Source organism: Natrix helvetica (genome assembly GCF_964273705.1).
Source record: "Natrix helvetica genome assembly, chromosome: 16".
Classification (NCBI taxonomy): domain Eukaryota; kingdom Metazoa; phylum Chordata; class Lepidosauria; order Squamata; family Natricidae; genus Natrix; species Natrix helvetica.
The window spans coordinates 174,085-198,271 of NC_138563.1; the positions used below are offsets into that span (position 1 = coordinate 174,085).

Sequence of the window (24,187 nt, forward strand, 5' to 3'; positions counted from 1 at the left end):
CCCCAGCTTACCTAGAGATCAGCTCCAGGGTCAGCAGGAGGGTCCCGAGCCCCTCTCTCAGGGAAAGGATGAAGCTCTTTGTTTCCTTTAACAGTGCAAACACCAGCCAGGCTGATGGGAAAATTTGGGTGAAGGTTCTTTTTAAAACGCAAGACATAAAATCCGTCAACCATCTGGAGAGGCCGCTGAGCAACTGCTCTTACCGCTTTCTTCTTCTGTGTCTGGGGAAGGACTTCCTTTTACAACGTTTGGCATAGTTTAACATAAATTTATGGACTTCCCTGTGTGTGCGTGTGTGTGTGTACACGGGTGCGTGTGCGCATGTGTGTGTGTGTGTGTGTGTGTGTGTGTGTGCATGAGATTCTCAAACCAGCTGGCCAAGTTTCTGGATTTAAGCAGCCCGCAGATGGGAAATAATGAGAGCCATTCATGTCAAGATGCCAATGGAAATCCTTCAACCTCCTTGTTGGGCAGGTTTTCAGCTCAAAATGTCCCTTGCCAAGCCTTCTTTTAAGGGTAAATGCATTATTAGGTCACCCATGTTTTGCAAGAAAAATATAAACACAGAAAAAAAGAGTGTCAAACCGTTTGCCAGCACATTTTAATGTAAATTTATATGAAGATTAAAAAAAAAAAGGAACAGAGAGGCCTGGGGGGAATGGGAGGGAATTGATGAAAGGGGAAAAGAACCCAGGGAGGGTCTTGTGTCTCCTTCTCCCCAAATCTCTGCTCCAGGAACAGAAGTTGATTGACACCAGGATGCCTGCCCCAGCCCCCAGGGGAGCTAAGGGCCACGGAAGGTCCCTCTTGACAGCTTTGGAGCTAATCAATGTTTGTTTAGTCAAGGGATGCCCAGGGTTTTTCTGGCTGACGGTTTGTCTTCTCTGGGAGTGGATCCCAGAGGATCTGCCTGTCTCCAGAGCTTTCCTTCAAAGGCGGCTTTTCAGAGATCCAGTACTGCCATCAAGCGAACAAAGAAGGGAAAACTGGAATGGCTGAAGGCTGCTTTCTTTCGTTTAGCAGAAGGGAAGCAACTGCAGCTGGAGGTTCAAGTGACATCCCTGGGCAGGCACATGGCTTCCCTTCCACCGTGGGGTCTCAAAATATGTGCACACGCACACAGGCCCGCAAAAGAGGGAAATTGAGGGTCTTTCCCGAGCTGCATGCTGTGGTCCCTCTTTGTTCTTCTGGACAGCCTGCCTGGCTCACCACAGGGCGGCAGTCCTGCCTGAGTGCTTCACCTGCCTCTACTCAGCGGAGTCACATTCCGGGTCCCCGGAATGGCATTTCCTGCAAAGGGACTCTCCGAGCTAGCAGGACACAAGCAAGAGAGTGACCTAGGGCAGGGGTCGGCAACCTTAAACACTCAAAGAGCCACAAAGGTCCTAACCAGAAGCCCCCCGTTCAGCTTTGGAGCCGACCGGAAGTCTGGTTCCCACACCATAGAGTCTCCTCCTAGTGTGGCCTCCTTTTTCCTCTACCTGTCCTAACCGAAAGCCCTATCAATTGTGGAGCCGATCGGTGACAGGGAGCCGCAGCAGAGGGATGAAAGAGCCACATGCGGCTCCAGAGCCGTGGGTTGCCTACCACTGACCTAGGGGAATGCTGCCCCTTCCTCCTTGGCCCCCTCTGGAACCACCCGGTAGCTCCAATGGCAGATGATGGAGTTGGGGAGCCCATAGCACCCACCCAGTGGTGGGTTTCAAAAATTTTTGGAACCTACTCTGTGGGTGTGGCCTCCTTTGTGGGAGTGGCTTGCCAGCCATGTGACCGGGTGGGAGTGGCTTGGCGGTCATGTGACTGGGTGGGAGTGGCTTGGTGGTCATGTGACTGGGTGGGAGTGGCTTGGCAGTCATGTGACCGGATGGGAGTGGCCAAGACAATGTCACTGAATTTTTTGCCCCAATGGATGATCTACAAAAAGAAGATATAAAAAAGGAAATTTATTATTTTGTGCACTTGCTACTTAAATAAGATTAAAATAAGTACACAAAACAATAAAAGAGCTACTTACAGAAGGTAAGTAGCTTACTACTTACTACTTGTATTTCAAAGGGAATAAATACATATTTAATTTTACACATGTTAACAGCTGTTGGAATTGTGTTTGCAGAAGAGTGGAAAAAACAAAGATATGAAAATGAATAAATATTAGAATGTGCAAGAATGAATAAATTGACAATTAAAACTAAGAAGGCTTTGAATACTTTTTCACGTGGAATTTGTTTTATCAATTGCTAACTAACAGAAACAGCAATTAGAAATCTAAAAGTATGAAAGAAAACACCAATTATGAAAGGAAAGGTCACTAAAATGTATAAGGAAATATTATTAGTACTTGATCATTATTAATGTGTAGATAACTGCGGGACATTACATACCCACACACACAAACTATGACAGTGCCAGGAAAACACACACACACACACACACACAAATTTCCCCCCAAAAGACTGCAGATGAAACCAGTTTTTCCCCCCTATCCCTAAGAACAGGAAAGACAAAGCCACTGGAATAAAAACCATCAAGGCATTGTGGGAAATTATAAAGGACAGTGCCAGGAAGCTCACAGAACCAGCAACCACCTCACAATTACCTAAACAACCAGGTATCACACAGAAACACACAAAATCTGGCAAAGCTGCCTTGCACCAACCTGGCCTGCCCATAGAAAAGAAGCCACCTTGAGACACATACCATACACCAACCTGTACACTTAAAAGCAACATATTGCATCACAAATAAAACATTTGCAAAAAGGAATAACATTTCTTGTAATAAATATTCTATAAACAATAAATAAATAAAAATTCCCTAAAAATAATTAAAAACCACCAAGTTCAGAGAACACCAAAGGACCCCACAGTCCTCTTCCTCCTTATCTTTTTCCTTTTTGTCCTTCGACTTCTCCTCCTCCTCCTTTCCCCACAACCCCATCTAGCATTGATGATGTTACCTAGTTTGGTAGTGAAATGTCTGTAAAAAAAACCACCAAGCTCAGAAAGCAGCAAAGATCCCACTTTCCCCCACCTCCTCCCTCTTTCTCCTTTTTGTCCCCCCCCCCCCAAAGACTGCAAATGAAACCAGTTTTTTTCCCCCCTAACCCTAAGGACAGGAAAGACAAAGCCACTGGAATAAAAACCATCAAGGCATTGTGGGAAATTATAAAGGATAGTGCCAGGAAGCTCACAGAACCATCAACCACCTCAGAATTACATAAACGAGGGTGAAACCCACAAAATTTTGCAAAGCTGCCTTGCACCAACCTGGCCCGCCCATAGAAAAGCAGCCACTTTGAGATACATAAACCTGGTCTGAACACTTTTAAGCAACATATTGCATCACAAAGAAAACATTTGTAAAAAGGAATAACATTTCTTGTAGTAAATATATTTTATAAACAATTAAAACATAAAAATTCCCAAACAATAATTTTAAAAAGATATTCTATAAATAAAAAAACCCCTTAAAAACCATTGTTAAGTATTCCACCAGCAATAATTTATAGTATAACTATTTTAAGGTCTTGTATCAGCCATAGTATACTGTAACCATTATTCCACCAGCAATAATTTATACTGTAAACATTTCAAACTATTCCACACACAATAATTTAAAATGAAACCATTAAAAATATTCAATACACAATAAATTACAATAAAACAATTTAAAACAATTCTATGCACAATACATGTTAAAGTATTGAGTATAGAATATTTTAAAATGGTTTATTTTAATTTATTTTGGATAGAATCTTTTTTAAAATAGTCTAAGACAATTTAAAAAAACAATCCACACACAATAAATTGAAGTAAACCATTTTAAAATATTCTACACTCAATACTTTTAAGTAAAATTACTTTAAAAAATTCTATGCACAATAAATAAAATATTATTTTAAAATACATTAAAAAAAATAAAAGAAAAAAAAACCAAGTCACTTACCAGCAGGCAGAATCAGCAGCACTCCGATGCGATGGATGAATGCAACAGGCAGCACACAGGCAGAGAGAGGCAGCAGGACAGGTAAGACAGGACAGGCTTAGCCAGCCAGGCAAGGCTGGAGAGGGGGGGGCGGGGGGCTTTCGGCCCTCCATCGAGGAACCTTGCCGGCGGCGCCCACGGCTTCAGCGAGAGAAGGCCCGAAGGCCTTCCCTCACGGAACCTCGCCTCCCGCCGCCCGCGACGTCCCCGCGAGGCCGCGGCTTCAGCGAGACAAGGCCCGAAGGCCTTCCCTCACGGAACCTCGCCTCCCGCCGCCCGCGACGTCCCCGCGAGGCCGCGGCTTCAGCGAGACAAGGCCCGAAGGCCTTCCCTCACGGAACCTCGTCTCGCACTGCCCGTGACGTCCCCGCGACCCCGCGGCTTCCGCCGGCCGCGTGGCCTACGCCAGCCCAGCGCTTCAGCGAGGAAAGGCCCGGAGGCATTTCCTCGGCGAAGCTAGCCGCCTGCCGCCCCCCTCACGCTTAGTTACTTACCTGAGGGAAGCAGCAAGCTCCTGCAAGGCGAAGGGAAGAGAGTTTTGAAATGGAGGACCCGCTTTTAACCGGGTCACCTCCAGACCGCTCACTGATTGGCTGGACTCCAGCCAATCAGTGAGCGGCGGGCTGGGCTAGCTAGTTTAGTGCGGAGGGGCGGGGGAGCGAGCGAGCGAGCTGCGTTGGGACAGCAAGGGCGATCGAGCGACAGGGCCGGTTCCGGTTCCCAGAAGTTACTTCCGGGTCCGGTTACTTCCGGGTTCGGTCTGGAACCGGATCGGTGCGAACCGGTAGGAACCCACCACTGCACCCACCCCCTCCCAAGGGTCCCTTTTATGCAGGGGTTGGCAATTGCCCCTTCCCAGGCCTCTGAGCGGAGGCTCCCTGGCCCAGCTTCTGCCTACCTGGCCTGGGCTGCCTCTTTAGCTCCGTGATGCTCCAGGAGCCCCTGCTTAATTAAAAGGATCCTCTGTTTCTCTGCCATTTAAATCCTCGGAGACCCTGGAGATAATTAAATAAGAATGGAAAATGTGTCCTTTAAGAGTCCTAAATAAATAAGAGGCCGCACTAAGTCAGACTTGCCCAACAGAAATTAAATTCACTTAATGAAGATTCGGGGCAAGAACTCAGTAAGACCAAAGACGCAGACTTCCCCCTCCCCCTCGAGGGGAAAACCTCCATCCATTCCCCAGATGCCCCGAAGCGCTTCTGTCATCTAGGGAGCCCAGATCTCCCCCTGCAGCCCTCCGATGGGCAGTGGGTTAGAAGGGGATGCCAGAGACTGGCTGCTGCGTGCAAAATAGGATAGGAGGTGTCCTGGTGCCCTTGAGCCCCCACCCCCACCCCTACCTGCTTTTGGACAGGCAATCCCTGGTGCTCTTGCAGGAAAGAAGGGGAAGAGATGCTGAAGGCACCTTCTTTGGGTCATTTCTTCAAATAATTAAGTGTTTAAACTGTTGTAATACAAATGACGACGAGGTCAAACGTTGGTACAAAAAGTTTCAGTTACCACCACCACATTTTCACTTCATTTAGCTCTTACCAGGAGCCTAGGTAGCGAAAGTGAGGCAAGCCAAGCAGGAAACAAGAGGAAAAGGCAGGAAGGGAAGAGTTGGCCAGGGTGGCTGTCCAGAGCCAGAGCACACTCTTTGTGTGGGTCCTCCTTGGCCCCATCTTCCAAGCCTGCCCCGTCTGGGAGGCGACAGGGAAGGAGCCCGGGCACTCTGAGAGAGGCGGGCACTGAAGCCGGGAGAGACATGGCATCCCTGACTTGAGCTAATAAAGGTGTTGCCTTAATGCGGATTCAGAATTATACAGTGGTAATCTACTCATGCTGCGGAAAAGAGAACGCTCGTTTGATAATCTTCTTTGCAACACGGGGGCGGGCGGGCGGGTGGGCGGGGGGGGGATGTGTTTGATGGCCTTAGATTCTCAGGCAAAAGCTCTTCCCGTGAGCTGTCCTGTGATTCAATTAAACTGCTATCCCTCAGCGCTGGCATTTCACGCTCCAAAAATAGGTGACATTGAGGTTTCTGAGAAAAAAAGCTATTCTTTTTGGCTTAAAAAAAAAATTGTTCTGATCAGCAAAAGGCCTGCTCAGCAAATAAAGGCGCCTATTTGCTCACAATAGGAACATATAAAAAAGAAAGGGGGGAGGGGGGGGGAAATTGCACCATATATCAGGAACCCAGAGGACTGGGTGACAGGGTCTCCTGGAAAGCAACCCCCGACTCTCACCGAGCCTGGAATGTCAAGGAAGCTTCCCCGATGCTCCCCTTTTACAGAGGCAGAGAAATGTGCGGCATGCAAGGCGCGATTCAAGGTGCTCCCGGGTGTTTGGCACTGGAAGGCGTAGGATTTGCATAAGTTGGCAAGATTGCCCAGGGCACGCCTGGCATGATTCCAGCCCAGGCGTTGGCTCTTGGGATGAACACCGGAAGAGGAGGGGGGGTGCCATTTGGGCAGAGGTGAGGAGGGGGCCTTGTTTTCCCCTGAACTGGCCGCACCACAAAGACCAAAGAAACGCTGCATTCCCAACCTGCCTGCCGCCTCTCTCCTCCTCCTCTGCTTTGGCCAGGTTCTTTCGGGCCTCCTTGTCCTTCCTCTGCCCGTTTCTTTCAACCATCCACAGGCCTCGCTCACTCTCCCAAAACAATGGCAGACTGTTCCTCCCCGGCCTCTCCAGGGACAAAGCCAAGGGAAGCAACCGGAGCCATCCGACAGAGGCAGGAGAGGGCAGTGGGATGCCTGCTGAGGGTGGCATGAGGGTCTTCCACACTATATTATCATAGCAACTACAGTAACCGGCCACTTCCTTAGTATCCCGATGAGGCTCCTCCCCCACATTCTGCAGGTGAAGTCCCAAGTCCAAATGGCAACCAGAAGGAGTGTCCTGCAGCTGACCCATAGGCAGGACAGTGGCCAAGGGCTGTGCCTGCCCAGGCTGGGCCAAGGCGCCGTGTGGGTAAGGCCAGGAGGCTGCCATGCTCGGGGAGTTCCACCATCAGGGTAGGCTGCTTGGAGGAAGCCACGTGCCAAGCGAGGCCCAGCTTCCCAAAGGCTCCCAGGTGTATCTTTAGCTGCTTTATTGGAGAGGAGATCAAATGACACTTTATCATCACTGCCACCAGCGTGAAGAGAGGGAGATTAGATTCTGCCCTACCTGCAGCAGCTGCAATATGGCTGATTATCAGCCTCGCAAAGCCACCTGTTTGCTGGACTCCTCTTCCCTCTCCCGAAGACAGCAATGCGGCCAAAGGGCAGCCCAGTTCCCTCCACTTTGGCCCCTCCAGGCCCCTCAGCTCCGGTCAGCAAGTCCAGGGTGGAAGGAGAAGCAGCAGAAATGCAGCAGACCCCACCCCAAAACCTCCTCTTGCCTGGTGCTGGCATTGCCCCCACCTCCTGCCAAGGAGCTGCTGAGCCTTAGAAGGGGGGGCACGCAGGGGACTTTCTTGCCTCCCCCCCCCAGCAAATGGAGAGAGCTGGAGTCACCCCTCTCCTCCTAAAAGCAGAGGGAATTGAAGGTAATGTGAAGGTTTAATTGGTGGAGGGGGGAGGCTTGAAGAAAAAACAAAAACAAAGCAGCACCTTGAATCACTTTACAAAGGAAGGGCTTTTGCTAGTCTGGGCTCTCCAGGTCAAATCCCCCCCCCTTTCAGTTTCTCCTGCGTTCTGATCAGCCCCCCTCCCCCCCCACCTTCCTCCTGTGTTTAGGGCAACCTGGGCCCGTCCTGGGCCTCTCGGGCAGAGGCTGGATCTCAACCACCCCCAACGTTGTACCACACAGCCCGTGTCAAAAGAGAGGAGGACACTTTCCCTTTTTTTAAACATTTATCTTTATATATATAAAAATTAAATATATATTTATATATAATATATTGTGTTTGCGACTAAAAATATAGTACATAATATTTTTTAAGAATGAGAAAAGGAAACCATTTTTTTTTAAAAAAAAGTGAGGGGAGGGGTGGAAGTGATGGGACAGTCACAAAATGAATGTCTTTGGGAGAGAAATCAAAAACACGCCCGGGGTGTGTGTGTGTGTGTGTGTGCAAAGGCTGTGCGCTCTGATCCCAAAGCGCATTTTGGAGTTGGAGTTGGTTATTGCTCAAATTCTGCATGTTTTCATAAAGTGGTGGTGGAAGTTGCATTCACACAACATGTCAAGCCTGGCTAATGTTAATGCTGGTTTGCTTGCAGCCAAGCAGGGTGGATGAACGCAGGCCGTTGGGCCTTTCAAGCTGACTCCGGAAATGGGCTCATTCAGGAACGTTGCTATGGGCGTGGCAGGTGGTGTAAATGCAGCCACGGGCTTGGAATCGGTGGACTACGCTGTGGCCTTTGGTGCAGAGCCCCGCCCCTCCTCCTCCTCCTCCTCCTCTTCAACTCCCCCGCTCTTTCGCTTCCCGGGGAGCAGAAGGCACGTTCTGCAGGAGCTCAATTCCTGGCAGCTCTGGTGAAAAAAGGAGGGGGGGGGTCTCGGCATTCAGCAACTTCCTTACAACTTGCAAGGTGAGACCGATGTGGGGCTCCCTGTCCCTCTCTCAGCCATTCCAGGTGGTTTTGCACCCTGAACCACCAAAGCCCCTTCTCTTGTTCCCCGAGGAGAAGGTGCCTCTAAAGGGGGGCCCTTGCAGCCTTAGAAGGGGGCACCGAAAGCTCCCCTTGGAAAGCGCCCTGGAATCCAATGGAGGATTTTCCGGTCTCAGCACACGAGGGGTGGCAGGAGGAAGGGGAAGCAGAACCCCGAATAGCACCAACATCCACTAGGCTGCAGAAACAGACACTTCCCAGAACCAGCCAGAAGAGGGCGTGGTCTCAATGCACTTCTTCAGCTGGCTGTTTTCAGGCCAGTACAGAGGGTGGCCCCCAGGAGTACTAGAAGAGGCAGCATGCAAAGGACAGGGGTACCATTGTGTTAGAACGAGGGAGGGGGGAGGGGGGGGGTTCCCAGTTGTGTGTCTCACATGTCCCGCTCTGCACCTGAGATATGAACTGTGCCAAGGAGGGCCGGGGATGTGGGCTGGTGGGCGGGACCCAGTGCAGCCTAGAAGCCAAGTCCCTTCTGTCTCCCCCAGTGAGCAGCCTGGGGTACCTCCTGTCAGCCAAGCTGCCCCCCCCCCCAACTTGCTCTGCTGTCTTTGTGGGCACATCAGAGCAAGAGTTTTAAGGCACAGGAGACTGATGAGCTTGCAGTCACGCCCTAACAAGGAGGGCAGGACAAGGAGTGGGGAGGCTGCACAGACCCACAGGAGGCTTTCACCAGCCCTCTGCAACAGAGAAGGAAGCCCTAAGCCCTCCTGCTGGGGATGGGACAGGCCCGCAAGGCCTTGGCCCTCAGGAAGTGGCCATGTGGGAGAACAGAGGGTGTGTCCAGCACTGACCTCCCAAAGGCCAGTCTCTCTCCAGCAGGACTCTCCTTTTCCTCCGACTGCAGCCAGGTGGCCCCAGAGGAAAGCCCAGGCGGCCCCAGGGGAGGGGGCTCAAGCAAGAGGGTGGGGGGAGGGTGCAGAAGAGGCTTCCTCCAGGATGGCTACTGTGGCACAAGGCTTGGGGGGGGGGGGACACACTCACAGTGCCACGTCTTACAGAGACCGTCCTGGCTGGCAGCAGGTTCACTTGGGGATGAGACCCTCCTGTTGGGTGGGTGGGGCACCTAAGAGCAGCCCTATCTAGCCCTCTCATAGCTGGATCCACACAGGGTGCAGGTTTTATGTACACCTTCCTGCAAGAGGGAGGGGGCAGGAATCGCCCCCAAGGAGTCCATTTCGTACCACAATTTGCAGCATGTAGAGCTGTGGCCGAGGACTTTTGCTCAAGGGAGCCCACGAGGGGTGCTGAAGAGCTTGGATCATTCCCAGCCAGCATTGCCCCAGGTGCCAACCGCATCTCTTCAGAGGGGCTTTAAGGAGTCACCTGTTGTACCTGAGGCCGGCCTGACCTTGGCTTCTCCAAAACACCAGGGCTAAAACCTGACTGATGCCCCCAACTTGGTGGCTACCTCCAACCACTAGGCCTCGCTGTACCGAATTGGGCCTCAGTGCCCCCAGTGCCATGAGTGGGAGGGCGTTGGAGAATCCCTCCTCTGTAGGGGCTCCATTGCCCTCCCCACTGATCTGTATTTACAAATGCCCTTGAGGGAGGGGCATCTGGAGAATCTGGACCCTCACAAAAGAACAGCCAGAGACTGTTAAAGCAGCAAGGAAGGAGCAGCTGGACCGGCGGCCACAGCACTACCCTCGGCCAGGCAGCAGGGGCCACGCTGTGCATTGTCCACAAGTCCAGCCTGGAAAGAGGCCAGGAAGGGGGGGAGGGAAAGAGCCCCCTGAATATCAGAGGGCAGTCATGAGGTACCTGCACCTCACCAGGATGCAATGCCCACTTCAGACATGAGTCTGCATGCGCTGCTGGAAACGCTGCCCGTAGTCCGAAGAGGTGTACGAAAAGCGGGTCGCCGTGGTGTACTTTCCCAGGGGGTCGTACGTGTCGTAGGCTGCCCGGTCCAGGGTGGGCGGTGGAGGCTGACTGTAACCCAGGCGGTAGGTGGCATAGCCGGCACTCGGGGGGAACCCCGAATGACCCCCATAGTTTTCATAGGAGAGTTGGCTGGCTGTATCGGCAGTGGCCGTGCCCGGAGTGGGTCCTGGGACGGGGTCTCCGCTGAAGTCGGAGGCAGGGCCCCGGCCGTAGCCGCTGAGCTGGGCGTAGCCGCTGGAATGGGAGAGGCGCGAAGATGGCCGCCCGTCGTAGCGAGCCGGGCCAGGGGTGCGATAGTCCGTGTAGAGCAGCGTGCGGGAAGACGGCCTGTCCTCGTGGGCACGGACGTTGTAGTAGCCATTGGTGGGATCCTAGGGAGCAACAGGGAGAGAAGGGCTGCAGCAGCTCAAGTGGCAGCCTCACAATCGCTGCCGAGCACAAAGAGTGAAAAGGGGGAAGGAAAAACCCTCCAGAACCAAAGCTCTGCCTGGCAGAGGGAGCCCCTCCCCCCCAAGTGGTTGGATGCTGCTGTGGATGCCACTGGCTGGAGGTGGCTGGGAGGCATTCTAAGGCGGCCCTTTCAGTAAGGCTCCCCTCCTTCATAGCCACAGAAAAGGGCCCAAAATCTTCCAGGTTCTTCCTGGGGCCCGCCAGCAGCCTCCTCCTCACCTTCAGCTCATATTCTTCCCGTGTGTCCACCGTGTCACAGCGTAAGTCCTGCTTCAGGTCCGCGTCATCCTTGAAGGACTGCAGGGGGGGGGGTGGCAAAGAAAGACCCCAAATTCCAGCCAGGCAATGTCTGACTGTCCTGCTTCACAACATCCCCAAGTGCCATTCCATCCCTCTTGCTCTCTTGCGGGCATCCTGAGCAACCCCTATGGCCCAGCAGTTTCCCAGGGAGTTCGTGCTAGGCCAGCGGCTCCCCATGGTTCTTTGCCCCCTTAATCTCTCTCCCTGACGGACACGTCTCCCAGCTCTGACCCACAACCCTCCACACATTCCCACCACAAACACCCGCCCCCCTGCCGTCTCCTCCATCTGAGCCATAATTTCAAGAGGGCGAAGACATGACTTGGGTGCCCTCGGGCCAGGGCTGAAATCCAGCAGGTTCTGGAGAACCGGAAGCAAACATTTTGAGTAGTTTGGAGAACCGGCAAATGCCACCCCTGGCTGGCCCCTGAGTGGGGAGGGATTGGGGATTTTGCAGTATCCTTCCCCTGCCACGTCCACCAAGCCACGGCCACAGAGCCAGCAGTGAAAACATTTGAATTCCACTGCTGCTTCTGACTCAGCCGGCAATTGGGTCAAAGAAGGAATGGCAGGTCCCCCCGTCAGGCTTTTGGGGTGAAGGAGCTGGGTGGGAAGGCCCCTCACCGAGTAAATGGCTTTCATGACTCGCGTTGCGGTGGAGACGCTGGCCGTGTCCTCCTCGCGGTCGGTGTGCAGCGTCAGGGGCTCCCGGTTGACCGTCTCCACTTTGATGTCCAGCTTACGCAGGGTCACATCTTTTCGGCCTGGGCAGGAGAGAAAATTTGTCCCATTTTCAGTTCCTGGCAGAAGGAGAAGCCCAGGGATTTCTCGGGCTGAGCCCCCGGCACTAAGCAACATTTCCCTCCGGGCACCGGAGGAGCACCTGACCAATGTCCTCGGCAGAATGAAAGAGGTCTCATTTGATGTACCCAGGAAAGGGCCACTTCAGAGCCCAGGAAACAGCCGGTGCTCCCTGGGCTCAGTCCGAAAAGGCAATCAGAGAAACAAAGGGGGCATAGAAGCTGGGTTTCGGCCAAACAAGTAAGTAGAGCTTTCCCAGCTAGGAGCAGTATGCCACTCAATAAATACCCGTTGGCTGCCCTGTGACGACCACTCCCCCAGCTTGGCTGTCCTGTAAAGCCAATCAGGCCCCGGTTACCCCACGCACACCAGACACTCACTCCCTTTGCGACGTCGGTAGAGGAAACATCCCAGCGCGATGAAGCAGAAGATGAGCAAGATACCGGCTGCAATGGTGGCACCAGCAATGATGCCCACTGGCAGAACCTCTGCGAAAGGGAGAGCAGGAAGCAATGGGAGGGAAGACAAGGCTCTCTCCAAGGGCCAATCCAGCTTCTACACACTGGCTTTGTCCCTCTATGTCTGAGTCCTTGTAGGGAGGGGCGAGCAGAGCAAGTACTGAGGGGCAGCCCCAGCCCCGTTAGAGGGAAAGCCAAGAGGAACCCCCAGGCTATGTCCGAATCGAGGGTAGCCTTCCAACCCAGCAGTAGCGTCAGAGGGCTGGATGTTATGTGGGACAGAGGACTGTTGAATTTGCACGCCCCCTCCCCCTCCTGGCCTTCCCTGGGGCACAAGGGCAGCTGTTGCAGATGGAAGCTGGGGAGCGGCTCTCCCTGGGCTTGCAGCTGCCCCTCCTGCCTGCCCACCTTTCTCCTCCAGCTGAATGATGGCTGTCTGTGGACCGAAAGCATTCCAGGCGGTGCAGTTGTAGCGTGTCTGGAAATCCACCTCCATGACGTTGTTGATGGTGAGCGTGGAGAGCACCCCGTCCCCCGTGTTGCTCCGCTCGACGGTATAGCGCTCCAAGGTGCCCGTCTCCAAGATGTTCTCCTTCCAGCCCCAGGCCTTCCAGGGAGAAGAAGAAAGAAGCTTGGCCTCTGTCCGCCAGCCAACCAGCCAGCCAGCCAGCCAGTAAGGCCTCCTGCCAGGTCCCTCAGGACGTCCTGCTCCGAGCCAGGATCTCTAATGGAGACTCACGATTCGGTCGGGAAGGGGTGTGCTCCCAATGAAGCATTCCACTTTTCCTCGGTCACCCCGCACAGCGTACTGGACGGAATCGCTGGAGATGATGGGAGGACCTGGGAAAACAGCCAGAGGTAAGGACAGAAAAGGGGTTAGGAGGGAGAGAGAGCGGGACCAAGACCCAGAAGGGGCAGCCGAGGTGGTCAGCAGCCTCCCCCCATCCCTGGGGGACATCCTGTGGGAAGGCCCAGGGAGCCCCGTGGGTGAGGGGCGCCCCTGCTTTCACTCACCATTGACATGGAGGGCCACTTCGCGTTCGCCCACCCCGATCCGTGGCACGATGGCCTTGCAGATGTACAGACCAGCGTCCGACTGCTTGACAGACTTGATGTGCAGCTGGTTGCTGTTGCCGAGGATCTGGGGGCGCAAAGAGGCCTTTGGTGAGGGGAGAGAGGGGCGGTCCATCATGGGGCAGCACCTTCCCTCCCTCCCTCCCTCCTGAGAGACTCCAATAAAGATATGGGTGCAGCCCCCATCCCAAATTGGAGCTGCTTCTAAGAAAGAGTTGAACCCCCACCCCCAATGTGGTCATCTGGGGCAAGGAGGGAACGCACCATGTTGGATTCCTTCTTGGCCCAGGTGAGGGTCAGCGGGGGGTTCCCGGTCCACACGCAGGTCAAGGTGATGTCCGAGCCAATATCAGTGGTCAAAGGCTTTGGATCCACCACAATCCGAGGAGCGACTAGCAGGGGAGAGCAAGGCAAGATAGATGCCATGGGAGCCCCCCTGTTCCCTCAAAGGAGAGACCAGGGGCCCAGGGGGATGAAAGTGGGAGGGGCTGCAGGGAGGAGGCATGGCTTCCCCAGAGAGGCTGCCCTTTCTTGTCTCGGCCTTGGCAGCCGTGCCCCCCACTCACAATGGACGTCCACCAGGGTGCTGACGTTGGTGCTGCCCACGTCGTTGCGCACTTCGCAAGAGACCGGCTCCGTGAAGAAGGTGTAATCCACCTGCGTCTCGTATTTGCTCTCCTTAGCATCCTCAATAATCGTTCCACCTTTCGCCCACCTGACAGGGTTGGAGGAAGATGTCCCACCAGGCCAAGACTTCAGGGAGTCGGAGGAACCTCCCTGGAAGAGCAGGCAGGGGTCTGGAGGTCCATCATTCCCACCCAACCAGTGCCCGGCTCACCTGTAGCCTTTGATCTCCGGATTGGCGTTGGCCAAGCAGGTGAAGGTGACTCTTTCTCCTTCCTGCACCGTCTGTGGCTGAATGGACAGCGTCACCGTTGGAGGATCTGCCACGCGGAAGGAGGGATTAACAGGCGTGTGGCCGATGGCTGCCTCTTTGCTTTGATCTGATCGCGGAGCGTCCCCAGATTTCTTGACCCCCATCCAGCTCCTCCTGGGCACCCTCCCTGCAAATGGTCTTGGCATCCTCTTTTGCCAAGCTTTGCCAAGGGGTCCACAGCTAGGCTGTCACCCCAGCCACTCATCCTCCCACCCAGGGTGAATTCTGAAGCCAAAATATTGACCAGCTCCAACAAGGATCCTTTGCCGTCTCTTCTCTTCCAATTGTTCCCAGACCCCTCCCCCAAGCCACGGCCAGCCAATCAGCTGCGCTCCTCCCCTTTCTCCAGAAAGGGCCCCTCCTGATCCCAAAGCTTAGGGCCCTTTTGCCTCCCGGGAGGGTCTCCGTACGGTGAACGTTGAGTGTGATGGAGGCCTCCTTGCCCGCAGGGATGGCATCGTTGCTGCAACGGCAGACATAGACTCGCCCGATGTCCAGGTTGGTGGGCGTGATGAGCAGCTGACTGATGGTGGTCTCTCTCTTCCCATCCATTAAGACTTCCTGCAGAGGCAACAGAAGCAGAGAGGCTGGGAAGATGGCCAAGGGGAGCCCTCAGGACTGGGACCGCAGCTCTTCCTGGCCAGAAGGGCTGATCCATATGCAGGTCCCCTCCCTGCACTCAGGAGGGGGGTGGGCATTGCACTCTGGTGAATAACGCCCCCCCCCGCATGAAGGACCCCAGAATCTTCTCTGGCGTCCCTAGGGGAGGCTTCTGCACAGGGTGTGGGAACTGACGCAGCCCCACCATCTTTTCTTAGAGAAACAGAGAAGCAGAGGAATCATGCTCTGGTGGCAGCAGCCCTTCCTGTGCCCTGCCCCGAATCCAGGGGTAATTGCACCAATCATCGCTTCCAAATTAGCCTGGAACCAAAACGTTTCAGCCATGCCTATTAAATGCCCAATGAGGTTGCCCAAATTAATGTCAACGCACCATAAACTGCTTGGGGATTAATGAGCGAAAAACGGCCTCGGCAGAGCGAGGAGGCCAACAGCCCTGCCAGTGGGAAGGTTATTCTGGATTTTGGTGGAGAGAAATGAAATTAAGAATTGGCAGGGGAGAGGAAGCGCTCCCAGGAGGAAAGAGGAACTGGAGAGAAACCCATTTGCAGCCGAGCAGGATTCGCCCTTCGCACGCGGTGCTCCAGGCACGGAGGCTGAAACCAGCAACGCCTCCAAACGCTCGAGAGATGCTGGCTGGGAATTAGGGGAGTTGCAGTCCGAGAGGCCTGGGGGGGGCACCGGGTTCTCCGGACTGAGACCCCACATGGCTTCCGTGGCAGCTTTTGGCCCCTCAATTGTGTCTGCAGGGTCACTTTCCTCAAGATACCTGCAGACCACGAGCGGCCCTCCCGCCAATGTCACCTGGCGTACCGTGGCGGTGGCAGCCTCAGATTGTGGCAACCCATCGCGGAACCAGAGGATTGTGGCCGCAGGCTTGGCGTTCTGTGCTCGGCAGGTGAGGTTGTGTGGTGTGCCGGCGCGGAGCAAGATCTCGGGGGCCCCGTCAATCATCGGGTCTTCAGGGGGAACTGGCAGGGAAGCAGAGAGAGGAAGCCTCAGCCTAAGGTCAAGCTGCGTCTTCACAGCCCAGATCCTGAAGAAGAGCCTGGCTGGTTTGAGGGCCCAACAGTTGTGCAGACCCTCCAGTCCCCAGTGAGAAAAGCGGGGAGATAACAGGCACCCCCATTCCTCACACTGTTTAGGAAGCCACCAATGGCTGTTAACAAGGGATCGGTGGGAGGCAACTCCAGAATGTGGGGCAGGGAGGCAGCAGGAGGGGAGGGGGCACCACTTTGCTGGGGCTCCAGCCATGTTTTTCCAGGAGTGAACCCCCCCCCCCAAACACTCACTGAGGACTGTCAACTTGGCACGCCGTGATCGCAGGGCAGCTTCTGTGGCCTGGCATTCATACAAGGCATCGTCGGAGAGCTCAGCGTTGGTGACCTCCAGATTGAACTGGCCAGAATCTGTTACCCCAATGATCCGGTAGCGTGGCCAGGCTGAGAAGGGAGAGGCAGGTGAGCGGGAGCAGAGCGCAGGGCCTGGTGTGCCCAGCTGGCATTGTCCTCCCTCCTGCTTGGCCTGCCCTGCCTGGACTTGGTGAGGCTGTGGAAAGACTCAGGCTGCCCACTTGCAAACTCTGCCATTGGCCTGCAGGAACTCTGCCCTTCAGCTCCCAGAGTATATTGGGGTCTTCAGGGCAGTCCCGTCTCCACTACGGATCTGGGGGACACCCCCCCTGCCCCTGCCCCTGCCCCCTCCACAGGACTTGGGCTGACGGTCACCCCGGCCGCCTCAGTCAACGGCCGAAGGGAAGTTTTGTCCTTAGGGCCTTTTAAAGGAGAGGCCTGACCTCCCCAACCAAGTCGGGGGCAGGGCGTTATTCCCAGAGATGAGGGGGTCAATAGCCCCACCCAGCACACTACCCCATCCCGAGAAACACAGGCAAGGAGCGCAGCAGCCACCCCTACCCCCCCCCCCCCCAGCAGCTTTTTCTCCCGCATTGAGTTGGGTCACCTTGGTGTAAAATTTGAGTGTCTTAAACGGTGGATGATGGCTTGTGAGGAATGAAAGCAGGCGAGGGAGACGTCTGCAGAATAGAAAATCACGGGAAACTGCCACATTAATTAATAAGAGGCGGCAGATGAATCGGGGGGAGGGGGGGCTCTGTCCTCTGCGCTGGAGCGGTGGCATTTTTTGGGCTGCATGGAGTGGTGGAGCTTGGAAGGAGGCTGGCTGATGCTGGGAAGGGGGGGGTCCCTTCTCTGAGGGCAGCTGGCATTTTCCGAGATAGTGCCCTGTGGTGGGTGGGGAAGATGCCCCAGGAAGAACCACCCACCCCCCACCCCCCAGAAGCAGAGGACCTCACCTTTGAGGCCTTGTCCCATTCCCAGGGCCAGGCCATCTTTGGTCCACTGTACAATCCCAGAGTAGTTCAGCACCACGCAGGACAGCACCACCTTCTGCCCGGCCACAACCGTCTGGTCCTCCGGTTCCTCCAGGAAGCGGGTCTGCAGGACTGAGGGGAGGGGGAGAAGTCGGCGGGATGAGTCCTTTCTGAGTGGTCTAATGCAACAATTCACGGAAATTGGATCTGCAGAACCGCCGTGCACGGTGGCCTTCCTCCGGAGAGGGGCTGAGGAGGGCAAGCAGCAAGCGAGCCAGCTGCAGCTCCAGCTTCCCAGGCTCTCAGGCGAGGTGGACCAGGGCAGCCGGGCACAGGCGGCGGAAGAACTGGGTAGGAGAGGCGTTTTCCTCCCTCAGGGCTTCAGGGCAGCAACTGAAGCTGTGGAGCAGGGGGTCCGGGAGGAAGCCCCCCCCCCATAGCAGTATTCCTCTCCCCCCCCCATAAACTGGAACACCTCTCTGCCATCTGTATCTGCCACCTGGGGGAGCCTTTACTCCTCTGAAGGATATGTTGAAATAATCATTAACCTTAAAAATGTGCCACCTAATTAATTGGCGTTTCCTTCCGCATTGGATTTTTTAAAAAGATGAGTGTGTGTCCCCCCCCCTCCAGTCAATGGATTAAACAGCCAGGGTCTCTCCTCTTGCAGCCCCAGAGAATTCAGAAATCATGGCAGAGGGAAAGTGGGGGGGGGGCATCCACAATGTCGCAGGAGGCACTTTCTGACACCCAAAACACTCTGAATGCCCCACAATTCCGGGCCCAGCTTTAAATCAATTCAGTGGTGCCACCAAAAACACTAAAGAGTTTGACTGCAACATGTGTAACTAGGGATGCCAACAGGCAAGGCATCCTTTGCCCTGGGCAGCTGAAGCCTAGAAGGAGCCCCCAAGGCAGCCCCCTGGCAGAGGCTCCCTTGGGCATCCCCTTTCCCTTCCTCAGGAGGGAAGCCAAACTGACTGGACGCAGCTCGACAAAGGCTGCCTCGGCCGCGGCACCAGCCCTTCCCCACCGTACTCTGCTCGTCTGTTATCCTGTTTGTAACGACTAAGTAACACCTTTATAAAGGGCAATAAAGGCACAACAGGAATGGCCACCTGCAGGGCTGCTGAGATGTGCCTGCTTAAAAATGGCAGGGTGGCGTTAATTTCTGGATGCTGGCAAGACCGTTGTGCCTCTCCATGGACATGGTGCGCAGAGCCAGAGAGGCAGAGCGGCTCCCTCATGCCAGCCACCGAGCGGCTCGGAAGAGGCGATAGCCACGATAAGCAGGCACCGCAGAGAGATTTCATTTGAGGTTGCTGTCACTTCTCTCCAGATAAGAGAAAACGCTGCAGTCCTATTGATTGTTGAGCCGGGAAGGGAAAAAATGCCAGCAGACGTCACAAGAAACAATTTGTGCATGGAGACAAAATGTTTGCAAGATCCCCCTTTGCTCTGCCTTCCTCTCGTGCATTGGGTCCCTCCAAGGAGCATGCAATGAAACCCTTGGCTGCCCTGGGCATTTTGGAGATGAGGGGGAGGGTCCCGGGAACTGCCCTTGCTTGGGCAGAGAAGAGATGGCAGTGCGTGAACCTGGCGAAGGAAGGAAGGACAGGCAGCCAGGGACAAAACAAACTGCTCCCCCTTGCATCCTTTAGCCCCCTCCCCCAGTTATGAGGAGGTTAGGCAGCACTGAGGGTCTGCCCCTCTGCTGCAAAGCCTCCCCAGCAACCTGGCAGGGGATACCCCTCCCTAGACTCCCCTGCCCCCCCCTTCAGCCCACTCCCTCTGCCAAAAGCATTTCTCCAGCCTCAAAAAGAGGAAACAAGGCAGCCGACTCATCTTCAAAGCAGCAAAGAGACAAGCAAAGAGCTGCCAACTAATTGACGGGGAACAAATTTAAGTCTGGGGAATGGAAAGAGGAAGGAGGGATTCTGACAGGCACGAGAGGAGGAGGAGCCAGACATCAAGATTTGGCAACATCAAAGTTCACGTCGGAGCCGTTACCCGTCGTGTGCCAGGGGAGCCTCTCTGCCTGCGTCTGTCTGGCAGGCATCCTGAAGTCCCACCCCAAAACACCTGCCCCCCCCCCAAAAAAAGAGAGAACTGAGCCAGAGAGGAGTGGCCCTTGTGGGCAATAGGAAAATGATGCCAACAGAGGGCCCTTCTCTTAGGGTCCTGCCCAGAAGGGACCCCCCCCCAAAGCTTACGCCTCCCCCTCAGCTCACTTTCTTTTAGCCCCAAGGCTCAAGGAAAGACTCCCGTGATTGGGGACCCCCACAAGCCTCCCAGACGAGGTCAGGGAAGATAAGCGAGGGGGAGCTAGACGCCTGCCAGTCTCTCTCTCTCTTCCCAAAGGCTGACTTGGTTGGCGCATCCCGCTTTGCCTGGTCTGCTGGCGAAGGAAGAAAAGCTGGCAGCATTCACATGGAATGGGGAGCCCTAAATCAGAGTTTACAAACCACAATGACTGATCCAGACATTAAACTAAAAACAAACCGGCCATATTGTGGCTTAAGACCAACTTGAAATGGGTTGTCTAATCTCTATTCAAGGGCATTCAAATGGGTGGGGGGGTGGGGGGGAAAGACGGTGAGGCTATCAGTTACCCTGGGAGGATTCTCAATGGTAGGCAGATCTCGCTGGGCAGTGGGAGCCTTTTGGCATCTCAGCCTCTGAATGGGAGTTCTCGGGGGATGCCTGGGAGGGCCACCCGCTGGCCTTGAGGACGGGGCACTTGAAAGCCCTGCACTCATCTTCACCCAGAGAAGCACCCTGCAGTGTAGGCCACTTGGTTGTCCTGATCATAATCATCCCTGCAGAGAACTCAAGTGGCACGACTAAGAACCCCACAATGAATCCAGAGGGCCCCCCAGAACTGTACGACTTTGTCAGTGTTGCTGGGAGACTGTCCCAACTCCCCTGAAACACGGAGGAGGAGGCAGAAGTCTGCCTCCCCACCCCTAGAGACAGTGAAGTCGCACAGCCACTGACTGGAGCAGCAGGGCCCTCCGGAGCCCCCCCCCCCCCCCGGGAGAACCAGATGCCCCTCGTGTCTTCATGCCTCTGGCAACCCCCTTGCCTGCCCTCCCTCCCTCCCTCCGGGAAGCCCCTGAAGCTCCCAGGCTGCACAGCCAGGCAGAGGCGGAGGGAGGGGAGCCCAGACTGGCAGGGGCTGCGCATGGCTGGGGCTCATGCAGGGCTGCCTGCCTTCCCTGGGCCTCCGAGGGGGCCAGAAGGGCAAAGGCTTTGGGGCGCCTGCAGCTCATACTTCAAGGGTGCTAGGATCAAAGCCGTCTCAATATGAGAGGGTGACAGAGGTGGGAACTCTTGGCTCAAAGAGGGGCTTGAATGCTGCCAACTGAAGAATGACTGGAAGGGGCAGAAGGGGGGGCTGGTGGGAGAAGATGACAAACCACAGATCTCACTTCTTCCCCCCCCCCAGCACTCCCCAGGGGCAGTTTTTGAGAGAGAAGGTCCCCTGCCTTTTCCCCAGGCATCCCTTGGCTTGGGCAAGTGTCCCATGAGGGTCTGGCAGGGGCTTGGTGCTCCAGCTGTCCTGGAACGTGCGCTTTGTGTGGGGCAGCCCCAAGTCAAAGCCCCTCCTGGCAAGCTTGGGGGGGGGGATGCCTGTGGCCTCTCTCTCTGCCCAAACGGCGCCCTCCTCTCCAGTTCTCATTTCCCCGTCTCTCCTGCAGGAGGCAAAGGCCACGATTGCTTTTGACACCAATCTCACAACAAATTTAGCACCTCATTTGCTGGCCCGATCAAATATTCCACCTTGATTATTCCGTTGCCACAAGATGGGGCTTCTCACATCTAAATGAGCGGAAAACACCTTTGCTGGACGTCAGACTCAATCAACGTCCAGCCTCCTGGCAGGAAAGGAAGGAAAGAGCCCAGCCAGGTCCAGAGGCAGGAGGAGGGGCAAGGAGAGGAGGAGGAGGAGGAGGAGACCCTCTCCCCACTTCCTCCGTCTACCTTCCAGTGGGAAAAAGGAGCCGTGGGGGCGGGGCAAGGGGCAGCCTGGCTCATGATGGGGCCCCAGGCTGCCTCCTGCCTAGCCCCCACAAAACGCCAGGACGAGGCTTCCTCCAGGCCACCCCCACCCCACCCCCTGTACAGCTCAGCTCCAGCTCTCTCCCCACTTCACAAGTCTGGCCTCTGAGGCTTCTACTCTTCACCCACTGGACCCCCGAGGCCTTCTTCCAAGGCCCCCACCCCCCCTCCCAATCCCCAAATGCAGCTGGGCCTGCGTCCTCTTCCACACAACCGCCAGGCCCAAGGGGAGCCCGGTGATCTGCCAGGAGGCGCGGGGAGTAATTGGAAGAGACAGCTAATGAAGGGGCATTCATCAAACTTCTGCCAGCCTCATCACCCCAATCAATTAAAAGAGAAGGAAGCCCCCCCTCCCTCCTAAGCCCTCTGCAGGAGCACCCACCCCACCACCGAGGGGGAGGGGAGGACGGAGAGCTGAAAGGGAGAGAGAAGATTTCTGGCCTTGCTTGGATGTGTGCAGGGAGGGAACCGTAATTAGTCCAGAGAAAACATAAGGAAAAATTTCAATTAAAATGATGTCAAGAGGAGCGATAAATACAGCCCTGGGTTGACACAAGGAAATTGACTCTTATTTTCCCTCCTCAAAGTTTCCTAAATATTTTCTCCCTAATAAATAACATTATCATTATCAGAATTATTATGAGGATTATTAAAAAGCTCGATCCAACCTCAGGCTTCAAAAAGCAATATATGAAGTCCTCCCCAACTCCGAACAAATTATACTGTTTTCAGCGCACGAAGACAGGAATAGAACTCCTGTGCCTGGAGGAGAGCCGGGGAGGGGGGGGGGGACAGGGAAGAGCCCCTAAAACTAATGAATAGCATTACTGCCTTGCAGCAAACAGCTCCGTTTGTCTGGAGAAACAGAGGGAGACAGAGGAGGAGGGGGAAAGGCTGGTGCAGCTGAGCAGATAAACCCCCGATGGGCAGCAGCTGAGGAATCTGGGGCTTGGCTGGGGAGATGGATCAAGCCAGCATTAAGCCAGGATCCGAGACACTGAGCATAAAGCAGCAGCTACAACACCCCAAAAAAGGCCCAAGATCAAAGGGATGGCAAAGACTGGATCCAAGGAAGCTCTTTCCGATGCCCGTTGCTGGAGAGAGGGCAGCTTTTCCCTGCCCCTTTGGGGTCCCCACGGAAACCTTGGCCCCTGGGAAAGTTGGGCACAGCCTGCCTCTCAAATTGGGAGTGAGTGTGTCCAGCCCTTGCCAGAGGCAGAAGAGCCCACAGAGACCTGCTTCTTCCCGGGGGGGGGGGGGCACTATTCCAGCCCACTCCCCACATCTGCTTAACTGTGCTCAGCCGCCCTGGTTGTCCAAGAAAGCCTCGGAGCCAGGAGGGGCCCAGAGAAAGGCGGGCTGGAAACTTTCTCCTGCTTCGAGGGTGCTTCAAGAGAAGCACCTGCCAACACCCAGCCCCCCCCCCCGTCCCCCACATTTAATTTGGCTGATGAGAAGCTGCAGCTAAAACACCTTTGAATGTTGACATAAAATCTGGGCCAAGTGCAAGATTTATTTTTCCGGATGCTCCATGCAGAAGAGCCGGTGGTTGGGAAATTACCTGGGGCTCCCAAATAAGACACCAACTCCCCGCCCCAAACAGGGAAAGTGGGGGAAGGCAGGCTCAGGGGGGCAGTTTGATCCAGGTCAATGAGAAGAAACCAGGCTGTTTACCAGCATCCCAAAGTTACAAGATCCCGGTTTGTGTGTCTCTTGAGAAACATCAAAAAAAAAACAAATTTTGGTCTCTTGTGGCAGTTCCCAAAGGCTGCCCTGCTCAGCTCCCCCTTTCTGGAACAATGGTGCCAACTTCATGGGCTCAGCTGGGTCTGCTCCCCCAAAGCCCCCCTCCTGGAAGAGATCTCTGGGTCAACTGAGCCCCACACCCACCTCTCCCCGTTTTTAAAAGCCTTTCACGGGAACTCTTCAATTCTTCACTCCAAGCCCAGAAACAGTGCAGCTTTGGAGGAATCTCTGAAAAGGGGGGGGGGCTCCCAGCCCTCCCCCAAACCTCAGCAGGGGTGCAGCTCCAAGCCCTGAACCCCTTTGTTCTGCCCCATGCGCGGGAAGCCCAGCTGCCTGAGCTCAAGCCAGGAGAGGAGGGGTTAAGTGCCTCTCCGCTGTGCTGGAATCTGCAATTATTGTCTTCTTTCTTTCTTCGTTTCTCTTTCTTTCTTTCTTTCTTTCTTTCTTTCTTTCTTTCTTTCTTTCTTTCTTTCACTGGGGAGAGAATTTTTCCGCCCTCCCTCCCTCCCACTTCACCTCCTTTTATAAATCAGAGGCCCAAGGAATCCAATTATCTTGCGAATTATCTCAGTGGCCAAAGCAGCTGGAACATCCCCTCCCCCGCCTGGCAGAGCTCCCTTCATGCCCCCTCCCCTCCCCCAGCTGCGCCCCCAGGAGCCTCAGGGGCCCCTCCGCTTGGGGGCTCCCTGGAGTGGAGGAAGGCAGAGCAAATACACACACACACCACACACCCCTCCCCCCCCCTTCAGAGGGTTTCCATCTGCCTGGCTCCATCGCCCTGGGGTGAAACCCTTCCCCCCTTCCCCTGGGGCTGTTTAATCCTCCTGATCAGCCAGGCAGAAAGACAAAGGGGGCTGCTGGAGGAGGAAGGGCCTGCCTCTTTGGTCCTTGGTAACCTGCTCCAGCTTTCTCCCTAACAAGATCCCTGCAGGGTAGGCCCAGAGCACACACACGCCCA

General features: G+C 55.0%; 1 protein-coding gene across 2 annotated transcripts in view; it reads right to left on the reverse strand.

The window, feature by feature from the left end:
- Positions 1-7,825: 7,825 nt before the first annotated feature.
- Positions 7,826-24,187, reverse strand: part of KIRREL1 (kirre like nephrin family adhesion molecule 1) — a 29,759-nt gene continuing 13,397 nt past the window's right edge. For both annotated transcript variants that reach the window (XM_081968429.1, XM_081968430.1), the window contains exons 2-15: positions 17,404-17,553; positions 16,385-16,534; positions 15,906-16,063; positions 14,885-15,035; positions 14,376-14,481; positions 14,104-14,252; positions 13,802-13,929; positions 13,478-13,604; positions 13,203-13,303; positions 12,872-13,070; positions 12,386-12,493; positions 11,829-11,968; positions 11,124-11,201; positions 7,826-10,825 (exon numbers count right to left, since the gene is read on the reverse strand). In XM_081968429.1, coding sequence (XP_081824555.1) covers positions 10,361-10,825; positions 11,124-11,201; positions 11,829-11,968; positions 12,386-12,493; positions 12,872-13,070; positions 13,203-13,303; positions 13,478-13,604; positions 13,802-13,929; positions 14,104-14,252; positions 14,376-14,481; positions 14,885-15,035; positions 15,906-16,063; positions 16,385-16,534; positions 17,404-17,553 — 2,210 coding nt within the window. In that variant the 3' untranslated portion in view covers positions 7,826-10,360. The remainder of the gene's footprint in view (positions 10,826-11,123; positions 11,202-11,828; positions 11,969-12,385; positions 12,494-12,871; positions 13,071-13,202; positions 13,304-13,477; positions 13,605-13,801; positions 13,930-14,103; positions 14,253-14,375; positions 14,482-14,884; positions 15,036-15,905; positions 16,064-16,384; positions 16,535-17,403; positions 17,554-24,187) is intronic.